At 29.0% G+C, this 17,839-nt stretch overlaps 1 protein-coding gene across 1 annotated transcript; it reads left to right on the top strand.

Moving 5' to 3' along the window:
- Nucleotides 1-425: 425 nt before the first annotated feature.
- On the top strand, nt 426-2,081 carry LOC145090099 (protein FAR1-RELATED SEQUENCE 5-like). The gene is made up of 4 exons (XM_079028442.1): nt 426-929; nt 1,023-1,067; nt 1,168-1,425; nt 1,809-2,081. Exons 1-4 carry the CDS (start codon nt 426-428, stop codon nt 2,079-2,081), a joined length of 1,080 nt encoding a protein of 359 aa, XP_078884568.1.
- The last annotated feature ends 15,758 nt before the right edge of the window (nt 2,082-17,839 follow it).

The following is a 17,839-nucleotide window of genomic DNA, read 5'->3' as shown; positions in this document are numbered from 1 at the left end:
TTATGTAGTTGTTTTCGTTTATAATATTTGTATTTTTAATTGATAAATGTTTTTATAAGTATAGTTATGATTTTCTAACTGTTATTAACATATGAATTTGTTTTGTTATGTAAATGTTTTTACATGTAATTGTATAATATATATATATATATATATATATATATATATATATATATATATATATATATGTTAATCTTATTTTCCATGTGTAATTATACTATGAATTTTTAATTTTTTTGTTCATTTATTTTGTAATATGTGTATGTTAAGCTGATATATGTTTTTATTTATATTATTAGGTCAACCTATATTTTCTGATTTTTTTCTTTCCTGGTGGAACTCGTAAAATATGAATTCCTGAGAATGTTGATGATGTTAAGCCAAAGTTGTATAGCAAATATCTAAGTGTTGATGATGCAATAAATATGTATAAGGCTTATGTTGCTAAAGCTGGTTTTGATGTAAGAAAAGGTTCTACAAAGTTAAACAATAAGTCACGTGTTCTTACTCATCAGTCTATGTTGTGCAGTAGAGAGGGATTTCCTCAAAGTGTTTATGTAGACACAACTGATTCTAAAAAAAATAAAGCTCAAAGAAATTCTAATATTAAAAGGAAAGGATGTCCAACTTTTGCAAAATTTAAAAGAGTAGGAAATTCAGAAGTTTTTGAGCTATACAAATTTGAAGAAAGGCATAATCATGATTTGGTTACAGAAGATTATAAGCGTTTCTTGCGGTCTAACAGACAATTGGATAATGCTGCTCAAGAATTCATTGAGAAGATGGGAATGGTAAAGATTGGTCCAATGAAAGCATACACGATAATGCAAGAATTAAGAGGCTCAAACAATGTTGGAGGGATTGTTGTTGACTACAAGAATCAATCTAGAAAAGTGAATTGTTTTATTGAAAAGGATGATGCACAGATGGTAGTTGATAAATATATAAATAAAATGAAAGAGGATCCAAACCTTACATTTGAGTTTATATGTGATAAGGGAAAGTTGGTTTCACTTTTTTAGGCTGATGAAGTTGCAAAGGCAAATTATAGAGAATTTGGTGATGTTGTTTCTTTTGATGCTACTTTTCGGACGAACAAGTAATTTTTTTTATATTATTTTCTTTTGTTGTTTTTATATTAACTTTTTTATATGTTTATTTTTTAAGTATCATATTGTATTTGCTCCTTTCACAGGAATTGATAACCATAGAAAGAGTGTTATTTCTGCAGTTGGTCTTTTGAGTAGTGAAACTATAGAGTCTTATTTATGGCTCCTTAAAACGTTTTTGAAGACTTTTGGTAAACAACCTACTGTTGTTCTCACTGATGAAGATGCACCAATGAAAATTGCAATTGATAGAATATTTATTGATTCACGTCATCGGTTATGTATGTGGCACATCACCCAAAAGTTGCCTTCTAAGGTATGTATTTGTAATTTTTAGACTATTTATTTTGTATATATCATCATTATATGTTTTTGTTGTTATATTTTGTTTTTTTAAATGTTATCTCTTTTTGTTAAGTTGTGAATTTATATATATATTTTTGTTTATGAATTGAATTTTGTTACATTATATTATTTTTAGTTCATTTTTCATTATGTTAATTATTATATGTTTATTAAGTTGTGAATTTTTTTGTTTATATTTTTATTTTTAAATATTCACCTGTTAGTATGTTTTTAAATTGTGAATAATATCATTTTATATGAACTTTATTGTATATGTTATTACTATTTTAATAGTTATATCATCTTTTTATAGTTTATTATTTTATATATGTTTTTTATGCATGTGTTCTTTAGGTATGTGCTGAAGTTTCTAATGATATGAAATTCAAGAAACGTTTCAATAAGCTAATTTGGAATTCTAGGATAGATGCTTCTGAGTTTGATAATAGATGGAGAAGTTTTATTGAAGATTATAAGCTCCAAGAGGTTTCATGGTTTTCGAAAATGTTTGATATGAGAGAAAGTTGGATTCCAGCATATTTTAGAGACATGTCATTGTCTGGTTTGATGAGGACCACTTCTAGGTCAGAGAGCATGAATTCTGCATTCAACAAAATTGCTCACTAGGGTAATTCATTGGTTAAGTTCTTCGCTTCTTTTGATTCAGCTATGGATAGGCAAAGACATAATCAGTGTTTCTTAGACCATCTTAGCAATATTTCCAAGATTAAAAGTAAAATTTCACTAAAAATTATGGAACATGCTGCTGATATATATATATACTAATGAAGTTTTCATAAAAGCGAAGAAAGAAATTGAACAATCTGTATTTTCATGTTCACAACACAGTGTTACAAATGAAGAATTTTATGATAGATTTGTTGTTATGCAATATAAAGATATTATGGGTTCTACTCAAAAGTTGTTAACGAAGAAGATTCAGAAAGTGATTGTGAGTTTTTTGTTTCAAAAAAGACATTTTTTTTCAAGGTAAATTATATTTTAATTTTTTTTTCTAATTTTAAGTTGTGAATTATTAATATTTTTGTTTGTGTTTACTTTTCACATGTTGTTTATGACAAAAAGGAATCAAGTTTTGAATGCTCTTGTTCATTGTTCTTTTAGCATGGTATATTGTGTAGGCATATATTTTGCATTTTTAGGACTTACCAAATAAACAAGATTCCTTCAAAGTACATACTTAGGCATTGGTGCAAAGGTGTAATTCCATCTGAGGTTCTTATGAAACAATGTTCAAAGATGAGGCCTCATCATCATCATCATCATCATTGTTATATGATCCTCTTTCTCATCAGGTTTTGAGTTTTGTGGAAGAAAGTGAGTCTATTTTGAGTAAAGATGCGGATAAGCTTAAGGAGTTTTTGAGCTCATTAAAGAAGCAAAGTTGAAAGTTGATGGTGCTTGTTCTGCATCAATTTGTTCAGATTCATTGTTGAAAAGAAAAGATATTTTTGAGTTTCTTGAGTCATCCTATGGAGTGAAGAAGCCATTTATTTATGATATTGGAAACCCTTCAGATGACATAAGTAATAAAGGACGTGGTACAGGTAAAGAGGTTGAAAGGAGCTAGAGAAAAGCCATTACTGAATCAACTAAACAAAAAAGGTTTTGTTCCAGATGCAAACAATATGTTATTGGTCACAATAGTAGGTCATGTGAGCGTTTGGAAAAACAAGCAAAAGAAAAAGAAATGTGTACAAATGGCAAAAATATGGATGCATGATCTATTTGAGAGATTTTTAGGGTTTTTATCTTTTAGATTTTACTTAATAATAGTTTCTTTATATATAAGATTTTTATCTTTTTTTTTAATTGAATAGTATTTGTTTTGTACTCACTGTTTTATTTGTTTAAATATAATGAATTTTTCTTAATAATAATTCTTAAACTTGATATTATTAATATCTATTATTATTGATATTATATAAATATATTGTATTTAATAACTGTGAATATTTTAATTGTGTTTCTAAAAGTTTTGTATATGTTATTCACAACTTAATTATTGTATATCATCTATATTATTTTAGTCAAACATAGTAGTTATGTTTCTTAATTTTTATTTTATTGCATGCTGTTGTCTTATATATATATATATATATATATATATATATATATATATATATATATATATATATATATATATATATCAATTACATTCAAATGTTTTTAAAATTTTTTATCTTTTTTTACAAGATTTCAAAATTCAATTCACAACTTAACACTTTAGTCATTTTGTTTTAATCTAAATATTCATAATTGACAAAGTTATGATAAACATTCATTTTCTTAACAAATTTTATATCAACATCAACAATTAACTAGAAATTCATATTTAGGTAAGAAAATATATCATTCCAACATGTTCACCATGTGTGCAAACATTACCCAAAATAAAAACATCATAAACACCATATTTGTTCAACTAGATAGAAGTCTTCAATAGTAGCTAAGCATTTAAAAAATAAAAACAGTAGATATTTATTTTTTAGTCTTCACCAATCAACTGAAACCTTTCCTTATTTTTTAGTCTTCACCAATCAACTGCATTCCATGATTCACAACTTGTTTTTGTTCTTCTGTTGTCATCTTTTCAAACTCAAGACCTTCTTCTATTATCTTGTTGCTGTGGATATTGATATCATTCACCAATATCTTTGTAACATATTTTGATCGAAGCTTTGTCAATTGTGTTTTCTGTTGCTTTTGATCTTTTTCAATCTCAGAATTCTAGTTATTTGGCCCTTGTCCCTTGAAAGTTTTCATATGTCTCATTAACATAACTCAACTGTCGTTCATGTTGTTTTATGTCCACCACTTCAGTTTAAAAATCATAACTTCTTTCTTCATTAAAAATTCTGGTTTAGGGTGTTTTTTTATCAATCAAGTACGACATCATGAGATTGAACTGTATTCAAAAAACTTATCAGTAAGGATAATAAGATATAAAATTCACAGTTTAAGATTTAATAGAAAACATTTGCTTTTTTTGCTAAGTTACTATTTAATACTCACCAAATAATATGACAACATGGCATAAGTATGCACAATATCTTTTGTGGTTTTTTCATTGTCAATCGGATGTACACTACATTTTTGCAAATTGAAACAAATGATGTAGTAGTGCTTTTTGTGCAATATTGGGAAGAATATTTGCATTAATAATATAGTTGAAACTGTTAATGCCTTAATATAAATATTTGTATATATACAATATAATTATAATAAAAAGTAATAAATGGTTTTTTCTTACAATTCCAACTTTTTAAAAATACTTCAGATGTGGGTAGTTCTTCATGGCTTCATTCATATTTTCTTCAAACTTTTACAATCTCTTATCATATGTTGTATCCCTATCCAACATTTCTTTGTTCTTGGAAAAAATGAAAATGTTATTTTATTAAGTTATCATTAGTTATTTTATATCAATATTAAAATTCCATACTTATATTTTAAAATATTTCTTACCACCATTCCTGTTGGGAAATTGAAGCATAATGGTGTTGTATTTGCTTTACGCTTCTCTTCATCATTCAATAACAACGACCAACAGTCAATTACTATTGGGTGGATCCATGAACTTGGTATTAATGTTTCAAAAAATATCATTTCTACTTTATGCCCATGCTTTGTTTCAGATATTATTTCCCTGTTGGATTATTATAAAATTGTTAAATTTTATTTTATTAAGTTATGAATATTGATATTAGTTTTTATTTTTATGAAAAAAAAAATAAAAATAGTTAAAAAAATTGTTTTTATTTTAGTTTTGTTCATATTTACATTTTTATTCACAACTTAATAAAATTAAATTTAATTAAATTTTCAAATATTATCTATATTAAAAGCATTCACTTACTTGTGATCCTTTTGTAGTGAGAATATGGATTATGAAATCCTTGTCTCAACAGCTTTTAACTTTTTTTCTCACTTCAACTGCCCGCCTCATGTAAGGTGATTGGTAAGGCTCTGTTTTAGTTGTTGTCCTCTTTGATCTTTTATAAGCTTCTTTTTCTTTTCCTTTTCCTTAATCATTCTTTTCTTCAAGTATGTTTTTTTCATTTCCCTTTTCTTCTTTGTTGTTTGTTATTCTTGTAAGATGTATTGTATAGAAGTCATTTTAATTGAAAATTTAACTTTGTTTTTAAGTGATATTTCATATTACCTTCTCCTTGAGATTCATTGGTAAAAAATCCTTTTGTTCAGCCTCCATATTTGGTGTGTTCGGCATATTATCTTCAAAGTTTGGATTATCGTATTTTGTTTTTGTTGTAGCATTTTCTTCACCTTATTGTGTTTCTAAGTGATGTTCAAACTCTTTTTCACCTATCTCATTTTCATCTTCTTTTTCTCTTGTTCTTGATAAATTGCCAATGTTTTTGTTAAACATTTTTTCAATGTTCACAAATCTTTCAAACCATCCACATAGTTCTTTATCATCTGGATATTTTTGAAGTGCATGTTGCAATGTTTTTTGAATTCTGTTTCTACACTCCAAAATGATTTTAAACTCCCTTTCTATCAAAAGACAATAGTTATGCAATAAGTATTAAATTATTGTTAGTTTATAGCTACATTTTTACAAAAATCAATTCACAACTTAATATTCAGTTCACAACTTAATAGAGTAAGTTCCATTATTACCTCTGCACCAATGTCATCATTTTCTTCTGTATCTGCATCTTTTTCAACTTGTTTGCCTTTGCCTTTTTCCTTAACAAATTAAACATCTTCTTCATCTTTGTATTGTATCAAATCAATATCCTCAACCAATGTGACCAATCCTAATTGACCTTGAGCTTTTTCAATATTTTTCCTTGATTTAATTTTTCCATAATTCCAGTAGCATATTGGTCTTATTTTTCAGTTGATGTATTGGTTTTGACAATCAGTTGAATGTAGATACAAAATTTGTGAATTATTTTGTAATAAATTAAAATTTTATTTATTTTAATCAATTTGATGATATCCAATGAAATTTAGTTTAAATTTTACTTACAAGCAAGAATGAAAGTGGCCCAGCATAGTAGACGCCTTTGTTTCTTGGTTTCCATGAATTCCTACTATGAGGCAATGCATCACTTAGATATTTGCACCAGTTTATGTTTTTCCAGTCTTCAATTGCTGCAATCTTCATGGTAATGCTTGTTTGTAAACCTCCACAATATTTTTTTCTCTATCATTGTATCCACAAACAATGTGATGTAATTTAACACAAACATTTCATCTGCAACTTTCGAGGCTTCTATAAGTTCACAAAGAGTTTGTTGTGATTTTCTTACATCAGGATGTTGTTCTTTCCATTAGACAATAATCTCATTGTCTTCCTCACATTTATTCACAGTAGATAAATCTATTCCTGTTTTTGGTATTCCAAGGATCTGATGAATTTTTTCTTCATTTATCATCAGTTTTATGTCCCCTAAATCAATCCAGTTTGAAGTAGGGTTATATCTTTCAACAACAAAATGTGCTAGAACCGATGGAATTGTATCAAGTGATGTTTCTGATATTGCCTTGAAACCTAATCTTTTTAAACATTCTTTATGTTCCCTACTTAGAGATTTAACAATAATGTACAATGCTTTTGTTGTTACTCTTGTTCTCAATGGTGGGAAGTTTTCATCATCTTGTTTATCTTTCTTCTTTCTACCTCTTTTTTTCTTGGTTTTGCTAATAAGATTAAAAAAAAGTACTAACAAAAGTATTTTATTTAATATTATATATATATATATATATATATATATATATATATATATATATATATATATATATATTGTTAGGTCATAATTTTGTGGTTTGAGCTAGGCATTCATCTTGTATAGGTCTTGGTAGGGTCTTGGGGTTTGCTATGTAGGTTGTAGTATGTTAGCGAGTGTGTGCGGCCATACACGCGTGTGCGGCTGCACACTCTATGTGCGGCTATACACGTGTGTGCGGCTGTACACACGTGTGCGGCTATACACACGTGTGCGGCTGGTGGTCCTATAAATAGAGTGTGTCTGTGTCAGTTGTAAAGAGAGGTCAGTGACGTATGTGTGTGTTTTCCCAAGGTGTACCTGACATTTATATGATATAGATGTGTGCATGCTTAGATTAATTCTTCTTTTACTCCTTCTACACTCTGTTTGATTGTTTGCCTTAATTGATCACTGATTTGGATCCATAGTTTTTGGGACTTACAATTGGTATCAGAGCCAATTCAGTGTCAATTTTGAAGAGACTTTGAAGGTGTGCGGCTGAGACTTTGAAGGTGTGCGGTTGAGTGTGCGGTTGGAGTGTACGGTTGAGTGTGCGGTTGGAGTGTAAGGTTGAGTGTGCGGTTGGAGTGTGCGGTTGGTGTGTACGGTTGGGACCCAGGCTTGTAATGACCTGGGTCCCCAAATCTAAATAATCCCACTCATTGTGCAGGAACAGCTGCGGAGGAATGTCGTCAAACCTTGGTACGTCGACATCGGTTGTTCCAGGCACATTGACAGGAGACATCTCCCAACAGCACGTCATTCAGACTTTTAATGGGGGCTACGTTTCCTTCACGGGAGGAGATGGAGGGAAGATCACTCAAAAAGGAACAGTTGTAATTGGAGTACTGAGTTTTGAGAACGTCATCTACGCTCTTGAATTAAAGTATAGCTTGTTGAGTGTCTCACAGATCAACTTATAAACTACAGATAATGATATAAGGTTCAGCTGTGAAGACCTCGATGCAATAGTGATTACAGAGTGTTCTATCGAGTTGTACATGATGTTTTTTTTATATAAACGTGTGCAAGCTCGATTTCTTTTCATCTTCCTATTCTATTGCGATTGTTTGTTGCTTGATCATTGACAGAAGGAGTTAGTGGTGTTCTCAAAGTGATGTCTCCAACTTTTGATCAGATGGCCGACACCTTTCAACCGATATGGATACAACTTCAAGGATTCCTCCCCTTCCATTTGCTATTCCAACTTCATTGCCATTTGATGAGTGATTAGATACTGACACAAACCTCCCAGCCTCCTGTGAAAACAAGATGACTTGATCAGAGGCAGGGAGATCTTATCCAAGAACAAGTACCACCAGTCCAACAACCCTCCAAAGCTGCTACACCAACTCAACCGACCCTAAAAGGACCAAGTAATGTTAGATCTTTGTTTGAAGTCGGGAGTTCTTCTGCTCCTGGGGGTTCTTCTCCTCCACAACCTGCACATGATGTTGCCTCTTTGAGGTTTGCCAGGTTTCTTGCTCAACAAGATTCAGATCCTTTACCTCGTGGCAAATGAATATCAATAGGTGAAGGAAGTTCAGGGGGAGCAGGCCCATCTATCTCAGAGCTCAAGGAGGAGATCACTACTCTCAAACAGAAGACCTGATTCCATGCTAGCTCAAACCAAGGGGGAGATTGTTAGGTCATAATTTTGTGGTTTGAGCTAGGCATTCATCTTGTATAGGTCTTGGTAGGGTCTTGGGGTTTGCTATGTTGGTTGTAGTATGTTAGCGAGTGTGTGCGGCTGCACACTCTATGTGCGGCTATACATGTGTGTGTGGCTGCACACTCTGTGTGCGGCCATACACACGTGTGCGGCTGTACACACGTGTGCGGCTGGTGGTCCTATAAATAGAGTGTGTCTGTGTCAGTTGTAAAGAGAGGTCAGTGACGTATGTGTGTGTTTTCCCAAGGTGTACCTGACATTTATATGATATAGATGTGTGCATGCTTGGATTAATTCTTCTTCTACTCCTTCTACACTCTGTTTGATTGTTTGCCTTAATTGATCACTAATTTGGATCATATATATATATATATATATATATATATATATATATATATATATATATATACCTTCAATTTCATCTTCTGTACTATAAACATCTTCTTTAATTTTCTTCTTTCTCCTTCTTTTCTTTGTTGGTTTGCTAATAAGATTAAAAATAAGTGTTATTAAAAATGATATATATATATATATATATATATATATATATATATATATATATTAATATCATCTTCTATACGATCAACGTCTTCTTTAATTTTATTCCTTCTCCCTCTTTTCTTTGTTGGTTTTGCAAATAAGATTAAAAAAATGTTATTAAAAATCATTTATACATACATACATACATACATATATATATATATATATATATATATATATATATATGTGTGTGTGTGTGTGTGTATGTGTGTTAATACCTTCAATTTCATCTTCTGTGGTATCACCATCTTCTTTAATTTTCTTCTTTCTCCCTCTTTTCTTTCTTGGTTTTGCTAATAAAGTTTAAAAAGAGAGTGTTATATATATATATATATATATATATATATATATATATATATATATATATATATATGTTAATACCTTCAATTTCATCTTCTGTTTTATCTTTTTCTGTGTTATCTTCTTGCTTTGTGCTTGTATTTCTTTTCCTTTTATATTTTTGATCTATAAAACATATTAAAATTTTAGTAATATTTAATAAAATATTTTATCAAAAAATATTTTTTGATGATTTTTGTTATACCTTGTGTTTCTTCATCTTTCTTGGTAGATGTTTCAGACCTTGTTCTTCTTCTTGTTTTTCGTATCTCTTTTCCACTCTTCTTTCTTGCTATTTGTTTTATTTTCCTTATTTGTATCTTTGCATGAATTTTGTCATTTAATGCATCTCCTTCTTCTTCTTTTTTTCCACAACAACCAATGCTTTTGACATGTCCTTATCATTGTCTGATGATCCATTGTCTAAATTTGCAATTTTTATATATGTATAATTGAAATAAATTTAAAAGATTTTTAAGTATATTCACAGTTTAAGAGGTTATTAAAAAATGAAATTTTTTTGAATAGAATGTTTAAGATATTTAAATATATGTAATTACATTGTACATACATATCCATGTACATACATATGTATATTTGTACACACACACACACACATATATATATATATATATATATATATATATATATATATATATATATATATATACTTATGTACATACTTTTAAACTGTGAATATACATATGAATTTATGCACATATGTACATACATACATTTAAATTGTGAATATACATATATATGTATGTAAATATGTATGTATATAAATTTAGATTGTGAATATACATATGTATGTACATAAATTTAGATTATGAATATACATAGTTTACACATACACATATGTACATATGTATGTATGTACATACATACATGCATACATATGTATATATACATATCTATATATCTATTTACATACATTTGTATATAAATATAAATTGTAAATATACATATATGTGTATATATACATAGATATGTACATACATGCATATGTACATATACTTAAACTGTGAATATACATATATATTATGTATGTATGTAGATACATACATTTAAAGTGTGAATATACATATGTATATATGTATGTATGTACATACATAAATATGTACATAGATACATATATATACATATACATAGGTATATTCACACCTTAAATGTACGTACATATTATGCATTCACAGTGTAAGATATTATTTATAGTCTTATAGTTTAATTTTTATTTTACCTTTTTTTCCATTTCTTTTGTTCTTTGAAGATCAAATAATATGTTTTGAATTTGTTTATTCACATCTGTTTTTGTTTCTGTTATTCAATTAAAAATCAAAACTAAAAAGCATATGTAGTAGAATATTATTATAATTTAAATATTTTTTATAATCATGTTTACCTTCCACTGCAAAATGTTTCTTTTCTTCTGTCTAATGAATAGATAATCCTTTAAGCTTTTTGATTGTACTCTTTGTCATTACAGGTCTTGTATTCTCTCCTGTAAATGACATATCTTTCATCAAGTCATATATTAATTGTTTAATATATTTTAATTAAATAATTTTGCAATTATTAAATATTAATATACATTTTGATTATTTGAATTCATTTTTTAGTATAATAGAATACATTTACTTTTTTTTTTTTTAAATTCACAGTTTAATAATTTGATGTATACAGTCAAATAATAATATGAGTCATCATTCATATTTATCTTTCTCATATATATTTAAATAAAATATAATTTTTACATTCACATTCTAAAAAAACATATATACACATTTTCATTCTCTAAAATATGAAAATAACATTTATATTTTTATATTCACAATTTAATTAAATTATTTATAGTCAACCTAATAGTATCATCTTAAAATATATTAGAATGGTATATAACATTTAACATTAAACCTGTAATAAAATCATTTATATACATATTTTTCTAATAATTAACATTTTCATTTGTATTAAATCAAATCTAAGTTTGTAATGATATGTTCACTGTTTAACATGTCATATATTTACAAAATAACATGATTATGATGACGTTTTTTTAAATGTTTTTGTAACAGTGTATTTTATATTTATTTAACCATTATAAACAGAATGCATGTTTCGTTAAACATTATTAGAAGTTTTGAAATAAAATACCTTGTGTTACTTCGTTCATTTTGACTCCTATCTTCCATGTAGCTTTTGCTTTTGGAGAAATGCTTTCAGAAGAACTTTGTTTTTCCATTTCGACATTTTTGATTGTTTGATGTTGTGATTTTGTTGTCGACATCTTCGATTTGAGACTTGAAACTTTTTTTTTGCTTCTAGTTGTTGTTGTTTCTCCAGGGTTTTCTTCTCCTTTTCTTCTTCGGATATTGTTTTTTCTGAATAATCTGTAGTCGATGTAGTTCCTTTAGATTTTGAAGACATTTGTTGCTTGATTTTTGAAGAATTGGACGATGTTGTTTAGATCGAGTGTTTGAAATGGTGGTATGTGAATGTGAGTTTTTTTTAAAAAAAAGTAAATTAGGGCTTTTATAAAATGAATGAGACCGATCGGTTTTTGACGAGATGTTTTCTAACGAGTTATTATTACTATGTTGTAACTCCCTTTTTCTATTTTTTTAGAATTATATGAATAGCCTCTGTTCTATTTGAAAAGTACAAAATACATTATATAAATATAAGTATTAGCTTTTAATGAGAGTATTTTATTATTTGTTATTTACCCAAAATCGTAAAACCCTAATAAATTTGTTTTATTTACAAAAGTGGCACAAGTCATTATTAATATAATGATCATTTGAATTCTTTTTGTTTTAATATAACTACAATATTAATATTTTTGTATTTTAACAATTATTTCTTCAACTTTGGTCTTTGTAAATTTTGTTCCATTTTTGAATTTTTCTTGATTATATCATCTCAATTATTTTTTTAAGTATTTGTTTTAAATATTTTAAGTATTATTAGTAAATAATTTGTTTAAAGTTTAATATTTAAAAAAATAAAATTTATATTTTAAATTCTATAACATATATTTAAAAAAGTCACATTTTAAATAAAAGATGTATTGTAGATTTGTTTAGATACAGTTTAATTTTTTATATAAAACATTGATATTTCATTATAAATTTTTAACATTCATAGTAATATAATGTTGAAATTCTCATATATGTAAATAGTAGATTTATCAGTACTAATACAAATGTTTTTAAAAAAATTTATCTTTTTTTTTTAATTTCAAAAATTAAATTCACAACTTAATTCTTTAGCCATTTTGTTTTAATGTAAACATTCATAATTGTCAAAGTTATGATAAATATTAATTTTCTTAATAAATTTTTTATCAACTTGAACAATTAACTAGTAATTCATATTTAGCTAAGAAAATATATCATTCCAACATGTTCACCATGTGTGCAAACATTACCGAAAATAAAAACATCATAAACACCATATTTGTTCAACTAGATAGAAGTCTTTAATAAATTTTTAACATTCAGTCATATAATGTTGAAATTCTCATATATCTAAGCATTAGATTCATCAGTACACCATGATAAAAAAAAACAGAAAAAAGTCAAATTGTTCTCAATATAAAAGATACATAAGTCATTGTTATCTTGTTTGTTCCTTTTTTTTGAAATTTCTAAACATCTTCCATGAGCTTAAATCTTTCCTTATACTTCTGCATTGCATTATTCACCAATGTTTTTTTTTTCTCTTCTTCTGTTTTTTTTTATCAAATTGCATTCCTTAATCAATTATTTTTTATTTAAGTTGATGTCATTCAGTAGGAGTTTTGTGAGATACTTTACTCTTATTTTCGTTAATTTTTGTTTCTATTCCTTTTAATCCTTCTCAATGTCACAATCCCATATGCTCTTAGCCTGTCCTTGAAAACATTCCATATGTCTCATTAATGCTACTCCATTTTCCTCAAAATTGTTTTTTAACCACCAATTGATTTTAAGTACTGAAATTTCTTTTGTAAGCAAATGAAATGCTCTTTTGAATCCTCTTTCCATCATAAAATTTGTCATCAATTCTACCTGTATTACAAAGAAAATAAATTCAATCATTTTGATAATTCATAGTCTAATTTGGAATAAATCTAAAATATTAATTCTTACCCAAGATTGTGGTAATAGTCCATATTCAACATTGACATTTGAGATTCCTTTATGACTATCAATCAAAACTACTGATATCTTTTTGAGATTTATGTATAACAAATATTAATGCATTTTCTTCTTGATTGGAAAGAATAACTGCATTTATATTAAATTCTAAACTGTCAGCATATATATATATATATATATATATATATATATATATATATATATATATATATATATATATATATATATATAAGATTGTTGTAACTTACAAATCCTAGTTTATCAAAATCATGTGCATATGGATGGAATTTCATTGCTTCTATTGCTTTTTGATCAAACATTTTACATCTGTCCTCCATTGGTATCTCCTCATTTTTCATGTCTTCAGTCTAATTACATATATTAAATTTTATATTTTGTAAGAATTTGTTAATCTATTAACATATATATATATATATATATATATATATATATACATAATATAAATGTTACTTACTATGATTCTTGTTGGAAAATAGAATCTTAAGGGGGATCCCTTTTGTTTTCTGCTCTCCTCATCATTTAACATAATCGACTAGCAATCAATGACTTTGTGGTGGATGTAGACATCTGGGATTAATGTTTCAAAGAAAATTATTTCTACTACATCCCCATTTGTTGTTCCGAATATGATTTCCCTGTTAATATATATATATTAAGTTGTGAATTTTTCTAAAAAAATAATTTCTGTTTCATAAATTAATTTTAATTAACTTTTAATTAAAAATATATACTTACTTGTGGTTCCTTTGCATTGAAGATACACTACAAGAAAAAGACCCTTTAACGACGCGCAAACCACGACACTCATTGATTTATGTTACGCAAATGAGAGTGACATTAAAAAAGAGTCATCTCTTCAAAAAATTTAAGGATTTAGGTCACACATTATTGCGTGCCCTTAAATTAGTGTCTAATGTAAAAAAATTAAAAACACGGAGGGCACTTTATCTAAAAATGCGCGCCCTCTAAGTGTCGCTTTATAATTTTATAATTTTAAAGAAAAGCGTGTTTAGTAGATACGGGGGAAACGAAATCCCCAAAATTTTGAAAACCCGCTTTTCTACCTTCTTTCTTCTTTCATCTCCGGCTCTCTGCAATCGATTCTCCCCTCTCCCTCCTTCTCCATCTTCTCCGATCCACTTCACCATCTTCAGTAAGTCAACCATGGAGGCCTAGATATACATCGATTTGGGTCCAAACCCTCCCAAAACCCTTTCCTCGACTCAAACTGAAGAGATGAAAAACCACCACCACCTGCGTCTGCAACAACCAGAAAAAACTACTCCGTCTACAGGCAAGTAGGTATGTATGCTTTCGGTCTCTCATTGATTTCAACTTCTTCATCAGTCTTCTCCCTTATAAACCCTAGTGTAACAGTGTCGGTGAATGAGAAGAAATTCATCGAGTCTGCATTACGATCTGACCTTAGAGTTGACGGTAGGCGTCCTTTCGATTATAGAAAACTATCTATCATCTTCAAAAGGTAAGAAATCCCATACTCATCACTTGATTTCGTATTCCCTTGGCTAAAAATAAACAGTTTGTTGACGAACGATGAGCTTTTCATGTTGTAGAGAAGATGGTTCATCAGAGATCTAGCTTGGACAGACTCGAGTTATGGGATTTGTCACAGGACAACTAGTACAACCTTATCGAGACAGACCTAATGAAGGGACACTTGCAATCTACACTGAGTTCTCACCTACGGCGGATCCTTCGTTCGATTCAGGTCGTCCTGGAGAATCTGCTACTGAGTTGTGGCGTATTGTAGATCGTGGTTTAAGGTATGATAGTTTATTTACTTGCTTAAGCTTCTATTTTTCAAACTTCTGGTCTTCTGGACTTCATCTTATTTTTTTTTCAAAGCTATGATTTACATGATTACATCCATATATGGTCATCATAAAGACATGGAACACCCATATATAGCAGATTAAATCTTGTCCCTATTAAGCTATTATCTAATTGTTGCTGGAGGTTATGATGACAAATTGTTGCTTAAGAGGTACATCCCATTAAGATATGTCTGGAGGTTATGATGAAAAATTGTTGAAGTTGGGTTCAAATGTAAAGCGTTCACATAACTTAAGAGGTACACCCCTTATCATTTTAATTTGTGTTTGATTGAGGTACACCCCTTATCATTTTTTATATCCCCGAACACATCTCTAGGTTATCTGCATTATCCCCTCCTGCTATATATATGGGCAATATGCATGGCATAGACCGTTTAAGTTTAGCAGCAGAAATACCATTAATGCCCTTGCCTCTCTTCTCCTCTCCTTCAACCACAAGACTCGATTCAAGAAGGCCACAATCCTCTTCTGATCAAAATGGTGGTCCAGTGGCAGTGAATGAGTCGATAGCAAACAAAGGAGTAGGAGTAGGACAGCCTGTCCCTATGCTTGGTCGAATACAGTCTCAACTGTCTGCATCACTTACTGCCACAACTGCTGCTGAGTTGCCTTGCACTGTAAAGCTAAGAATTTGGTATCATGATTCAAACAATCCATGTGCCTCTCTCAATCCTGAATGATGTTGCTTAACAATACCCCATGTTGTCCTTTGCAGGTATCCTTTTTATTTATTTATTTTTAAATTAAAAAAGAAAAATAAGGAGCTTGGTCGGGGTTGATGTTTGTATTATTGTATGTTGTTGCAGTGAAATGGGTGCTCATTTTTCACCATGTGGGAGATATCATGTCAAGAGCCACTTGCAGAAATATAGGCTGGCAAAGTACCTCCCTGATTCCTCTTATGAAGGTATTCTGTATTTTAATCTTTATTATGTAATTCAAAATACTGAAATCTAAATTTGAAGATATATATATATATATATATATATATATATATATATATATATATATATAAGTAGGGTGCCATTTGTTTATTGCATTTAGCCCAAAAAAAGAAATGTTGTGACTGCTGATTGATTATTTTGGTGAAATTGGTAATGCAAGGAAACGTGTTTGACCAGAAAGAATCGAGTGACATATTTTCCAGCTTGGATGGATCATCGTAAGTCTTGTTTGTTTTGTATTGTCTGATGGAACGGAATTATTGACAATTCTTGAAGGATTGTTGATATACATTTCTTATAACCCATTTTTTTATAATGATAAAATTATATAGATTTACATGATTTAATAAAATTAGAAATTTATTTTGTGAAATATGTTTGAGCATTGGAATGCAGATTACAGAAGCACTGAAGCTGCAAATGGAGGTGCAAAAGCGACTGCATGATGAAAGTAGCTTACATATATGATGAAAGTGTATAGGTCCAAAGACAGCTTCAATTACGAATAGAAGCCCAAGGGAAGTACCTAAAGAAGATCATTAAAGAGCAACAGAAGCTGAGTGAAGTCCTATCAGACGACAACTGTCAGGAATCCAAAAACCAAACTGACCCTATCACTCCACCTCCTCCATCCATCATCAAAAACTCTGCCCCAGCCCCAGCCCCTGCCACGATGAACATGAGCCCTTAAATCCAAACTCTTACCATGGTTCACCTGTTATGAAGAAGCAACGAGTGAGCCTCATCCAAGGGGTTGGCTTAACTCACCAAGTACTCGACTCCAGCTTAAGGCAACATCCGATTGTGTATGGAATGTTGGTTAACAATCAAGATTAAAAATTAGGCTGAGCCAATTGAAATTGGAATTTGTCCCAGGGAGATTGTTTTCTATTTTGTGCAGTTTCTTTATATATATATATATATATATATATATATATATATATATATAAAATTTATATTTCATTAGGTGGAAAGGGTTTGGGTGTGGTAATACTCTTAAAACTTGTAATTCATGTTATGATGCCAAGACATATTGGAAGACAAAGCACATAACTCCATCAAATGTGTGAAGTAAGATTCTTATCTTAATTCATAAAACAATAGTCTTT

The sequence above is a fragment of the Lactuca serriola genome, chromosome 2 (assembly GCF_051521515.1).
Source record: "Lactuca serriola cultivar US96UC23 chromosome 2, Lser_US96UC23_V15, whole genome shotgun sequence".
In the NCBI taxonomy this organism is placed as follows: domain Eukaryota; kingdom Viridiplantae; phylum Streptophyta; class Magnoliopsida; order Asterales; family Asteraceae; genus Lactuca; species Lactuca serriola.
Note: the sequence above shows the minus strand (reverse complement) of the source record. Positions and strands in the feature narration are given on the sequence as shown.